Source organism: Penaeus monodon, chromosome 8 (genome assembly GCF_015228065.2).
Source record: "Penaeus monodon isolate SGIC_2016 chromosome 8, NSTDA_Pmon_1, whole genome shotgun sequence".
NCBI classification, from domain to species: domain Eukaryota; kingdom Metazoa; phylum Arthropoda; class Malacostraca; order Decapoda; family Penaeidae; genus Penaeus; species Penaeus monodon.
In genome coordinates, this window is record NC_051393.1 from 36929956 (window position 1) to 36934955 (window position 5000).

A 5000-nucleotide genomic window follows, 5' to 3' on the forward strand; every position below is an offset into this window, starting at 1 on the left:
TCATCACAGACCCTGTCATGTAAAAGGACTTGTACATGCATAACGGCTAGTCTGGTGGACACCTGGCTGACCACATGCCCAGTAATGCAGTATTTTAATCACCTACTGTATAACAACAACAACAAAAATGAGAATATTTTAAGATGTATCATATTGTATGTAGATCTGATTTCACTGAAAGATAGTATAAATCAGTGATGGATGACAGTATGTGCACTATGAAAAGCAGATATCTTGTTTTGTATTTTTTATTGTACCAAGTCTTATTTCGTTTAGCTAAGCCACATCAAGCTTTGCTTTTCTATTATACAACTAACATATCTGCAGTGATGTCTTGTATAGTATTTTATTGCCTTATTAAGAATAGGTTTTCTTAATTGTTATTATTTCATTGCTAATTGATGTAATGATAGGTTTTATTTTTCAGGTGTATTACCATCCGTTATACCTCTCCCACATCTTACTTGTTTGTAAGACCCAAAGTGAAACTGATGCCAATTGCTCGTAAACTCCTTGCATTACTGAAGGACATGAGCCTTGATGACCATCCTGTTTTTTTCCACATGTTCAGTAACAATGGATCTGTGTTATATTACTACATAACTCAGGCAATGGAAGAAGATGTGGCACCAAATTTGATGGTTAAAGGATGCATTTTTGACAGTACTCCATCACCTAGGAGACTTTACTCAGGTAAAAGACTGTATCACAGCTTAGTAATTCTCTGTTGATTTGTTCATGGCATTGGAAAGAGACAAATAAAATGGAGTTTTGTGTATTTGATTCAAGAAAAGCAGAGAAACAGTAATGAGTCAATGCATGTACTATTTTTCATAAATTATATATTCTACAGTTCTGTTGATAAATAAAAAGCTAAGTAATAGTTTATGTGAAATGAGTGTTTATTCTATTGCAGGTGTGCGAGCGATATATGAGGTGACATCAGGTTCAGTGTGGATGAAGCTGTGTGCATCAGTAGGCATGATGCTGTTCTTGATGGGATGGAGGGTCCTTTCTGTGTTGTGGACTATTATCTCTGGAAAGCTCCCTAATACTCCACCATGGGCTCTTGTGGAGGTAAATACTTTTAAAACACTAAATACTTTGAAAATACTGAAGTTGAATGTTCTTAATAAAATCAATATTTTTCTTAGTATTCAGTGTTACTGATCAGCATAACTTGAGCTCTCTTATCTTTCAGGACAAAGCTCGATGCCCACAACTCTTTCTGTATTCACGTGCTGACAAACTTATTAACTACAATGATGTTGAATATTTTGTAGCTGAACGTCAGAAGCTTGGAGTTCCTGTTGTTACAAAATGCTGGGATGATTCTGCTCATGTTCAACATTACAGGTATGTAGGCAATACTATTATAAAGTTATACTAAGAGAAATGTGCTGTTCCTTCTTGTGACTGGGCACTACAGTGGGTAAGGACTGTTGGCTTGTACAGTGTTAATGTGTTGGCCTGTCATCTGAGGGGAACCAGGATTTGTGCCCTGCCTGGAGGTTACTGCTGTGGCTGACCACCACGGTTTAGAAATGAGTTGTGCATACTCCAGAATATTATTTTTGGATAATGAAGGAATTAATTTTCATGGTAAAATGTACAAAGAAAGACTATAAAAGTACTGAATTTTTTATTACATGTCATTTGACTCTGGAGGGCATTCATATTTACGTGGGGTATCTGGAGACCTCATTCACCATCTTGGCTTTATTTGTTTTTCTTTTCTCCTTGATTGTCTTGGCCCACATTCTGCATTTTAGATGTTGTTCTCTAACAAAAATTAAAAATAAATAAGTGATACTAGTGAAATAAGTCAGCCTCCCCCTACTGGCAAACTGGAGTATTATGCATTACTCAGCTGTATATATCTTGAAGGGTACCCTGACTCTGGTAACAATTTGCATGATTGTTGGCATATTAGCTCGTCATGAAACGTCATATATGACATTCCCACATCCACGTTCTGTTGCTTATATGGCATTTGCATATCTTGAGGGTGTAAAGCCTGTGCAGAATGAATTTGTCTTTGTTATATTTGGCATCTGCACTCTGCACTCAGAATGCACTTGGTTTCCCATGCTTCTGTTGTATATATGCACAATAGTTAGCTTGACTTGTTGTTTTGCATAAAGAAAGGTTGTGTCTATACAGATTGTCATTAATGTTATTTTATTTTTTTGCAGGGTACACCCAGATTCCTACAGTTCTTCAGTTTATTCATTCATCAACATGTGCCTCTCACCAGATTTCATAAGTAGTAAGGTCACTGCTGATGCATCAGAGGATGCTGATAAACAGAAGAGTGATTAGAGAGTAGTTGTTACAATCGTGTTACAGGTCCAGAACAGACACTTAACCCATTGCCGTTAGGGATACCATGACTACTTGATTGTCTTTACACATAGAGTCTCCACAAGTACTTTCCTGGATTTTTGGAAATAATTATTTTATCTTGTATAGCTGTTAGTAATGTTAATAACATTATAAGGATTATAATATCTATTATAATAATGACAGCATCAATATTGATAGCATTAAAAATATATATATTTTGACAAAAAACTCTGGGAAAAATAAAATCAAGTGAGGTCATGAGATTGACTAAGTGACTACTTGGTGGCCAAACACTTGTGGAGCCATCAGCGTGTAGAGACATTTCACAAAACAATGCTACAGTAAACATTAACTTTTCCATGTGGCACTGGATTAATGTACCTTATATATAATGGCTTTATGAAGAAGATTTAAGTATTGTGTTGAACTTGGGGTCACAGTGCTTATGTAAAGTATGTGATGATACAAAGGTGTTTTATCAGCAAAAATTTGACCATCTTCTCACTAAATTCCATTTTTAACATGTTCAGGTAGGTTCAGATAGAGGTAAATCTTTTATTGCAAATACATTAGGACAAGGTAGGCTATACCAATAGTTTTAAAATTAGGTGCTGTGGCAGTACCCTGAGGTGGTGCATGGTTCAAAATGAAATCAAATTTATGGATGCAGTAAGTTATTGTCACTCTTCTGGTGAGCAAATAACATTTGAGAATGAAACTTATGTTTATGTTTATGTAGGAAGGATTGTGTAAACTTAAGGGTCACTGAAAAAAGGTTTGGGAACCAGAGGGCTCTCTACCTTCTATATATATTTTAAGAGTCATCTAGTGAGAATATTTTTAATGTTTTGATAGAATCTGGTTAAAAAATGTGTAACAATCTATGATATCATGAAATACTTCTGAAAACTGGGGTGACCTTGAACATTTTTAAAAGTGTATTAAACTGGATAGCCCTAAGAACCACCTTGTCCCTTGCTGTTTGAAAATCCTGACTCTTTGGGTTTTGCTAAAGCACATTTTAGTTCATGGCATCTCAAATGCTTGCTGGAAAATGAATATTTCTTTGACATATGTCAGATACATAGAGCACAAAGTTGCAGAAGTTATCACAGTTACCTCTTGTTTATGAAAATGAGATGAATTATCATAAACAAGTAAATATAACACATATAAAGCAACAGAAACATATTTGTTTAATATGAAGCTATAGAAAATGTATTTAGATGTATTTGTGCATATTTGTATGTATAGATAATAAACAAAAACAACATATATAAAGAGGTGACTGTGATATTTAACCATTTGGATCAAATGGGTCGTGGCTTGTGCATGGATTGAAATCAGGGCATTTGGCTCACTTGAATGGCCACTCTCCTGGGTGTGTGGCTTGTATGCCCAGCCCACATGAATACTCCTTGGATTCTTTTTGCAGAGCTAAACTACTTTCTGCAGATGTGTGTTTGCTATATTGCCATTTGCTATTTGTTATGCTATATCAAGATGGTTTTCAGTGAGCAGTCTCCATATCTTTCCAGGTACATGTTTTTTTTTTTTTTTTTTTTTTTTCTTAATTAAAAAAATGCAATATCAAAACAGCAAAAGACTGTTTTTGTTGATCATACTTCATATTATCTCTCTTGAAAAATTGAAAAAATACAGAGATATTTAAAAAAATTTAAAAAGATATTAAAAACTTGTTATTGTACAGAGTTGTAGACTACCTAGGAAGAGGATATGGAGTCTGTGCAAGGATATGGAGTCTGTGCAGATTTGCCATCTGCAACATGCACATAAATTATAGTTGTTCATTTGGGGAGCAGTAAAACAGCAACTGTTCTCTGATGTCACCCTTAAATGAAAGATGACCATGGATTAGGTTATGGTGGGCAGGAGTAAAATAAAGTTAATGTCATTTGTGATAAGTGCAAATAATATTAAGGTTGATATGACTCTCCAGATTTTTTTTTTTTTTTTTCTTGAAGGAAGAACTGTCCTATTGAACCAGTCAGCCTCAAATTAAAAATATCTTGGTACTATTCATAATTTGCTATGCACATTTGAATCCTCTCCTGAAAATAGTGGTCACACTAGTCTTGTCTGTCCAAGGATCCCTTTACAGAGCGAGATAAATCCCTAGCTGTGAGGGAAACCAAGAGGAAAATTCTTGCCAAGTGCAGCACGGAGTGAGAATTGCTGTATTTGTCTTTCACCCCTACTACAGAGCAGAAACTATAATTACCAGAAAGCTTATTACTTAATTGTCTAAATGGTGATTATTATATCATGTTAGGTATAATTGTACTGTAATAATAAAAAATTATATGTTGCAACTAACAATGGATCCTTACTAAACATTCATTTGGTCCATGGATGCAAACACCCACCCACTCTGACACTGAAGACATGGAGCTCATTTTGGAAATTATACCCTTCTGGACAAAGTGAAAGCCAGAGAAGAAATATCATGATGGCAGAAAGTTAATAATAACAATAATGAATGAAATCAATGGAAACTTTCCTTTGCACAAGTTATAATTGTATGGCTGGCAAGGTGGTGTTATGATCGACAATTAATAATACTTTACTCGTTTCAATTATAGTATTTGTTTCCTCCCAACTTTAGTTTTTATTAGTCTATAATTACGTTTTTC

At 34.8% G+C, this 5000-nt stretch overlaps 1 protein-coding gene across 2 annotated transcripts in view; it reads left to right on the plus strand.

The window, feature by feature from the left end:
* Positions 1 to 5000, plus strand: part of LOC119576327 (transmembrane protein 53-like) — a 9000-nt gene that overhangs the window by 3854 nt on the left and 146 nt on the right. The window contains exons 3-6 of one of the 2 annotated variants that reach the window (XM_037923951.1): positions 572 to 693; positions 917 to 1077; positions 1202 to 1356; positions 2196 to 5000. The exon at positions 2196 to 5000 is cut by the window's right edge and continues 146 nt beyond it. In XM_037923951.1, the coding sequence (XP_037779879.1) occupies positions 572 to 693; positions 917 to 1077; positions 1202 to 1356; positions 2196 to 2322 (565 nt within the window). In that variant the 3' untranslated portion in view covers positions 2323 to 5000. Of the gene's footprint in view, positions 1 to 427; positions 694 to 916; positions 1078 to 1201; positions 1357 to 2195 lie in introns of both variants that reach the window. The other variant, XM_037923950.1, reaches the window with a different exon arrangement.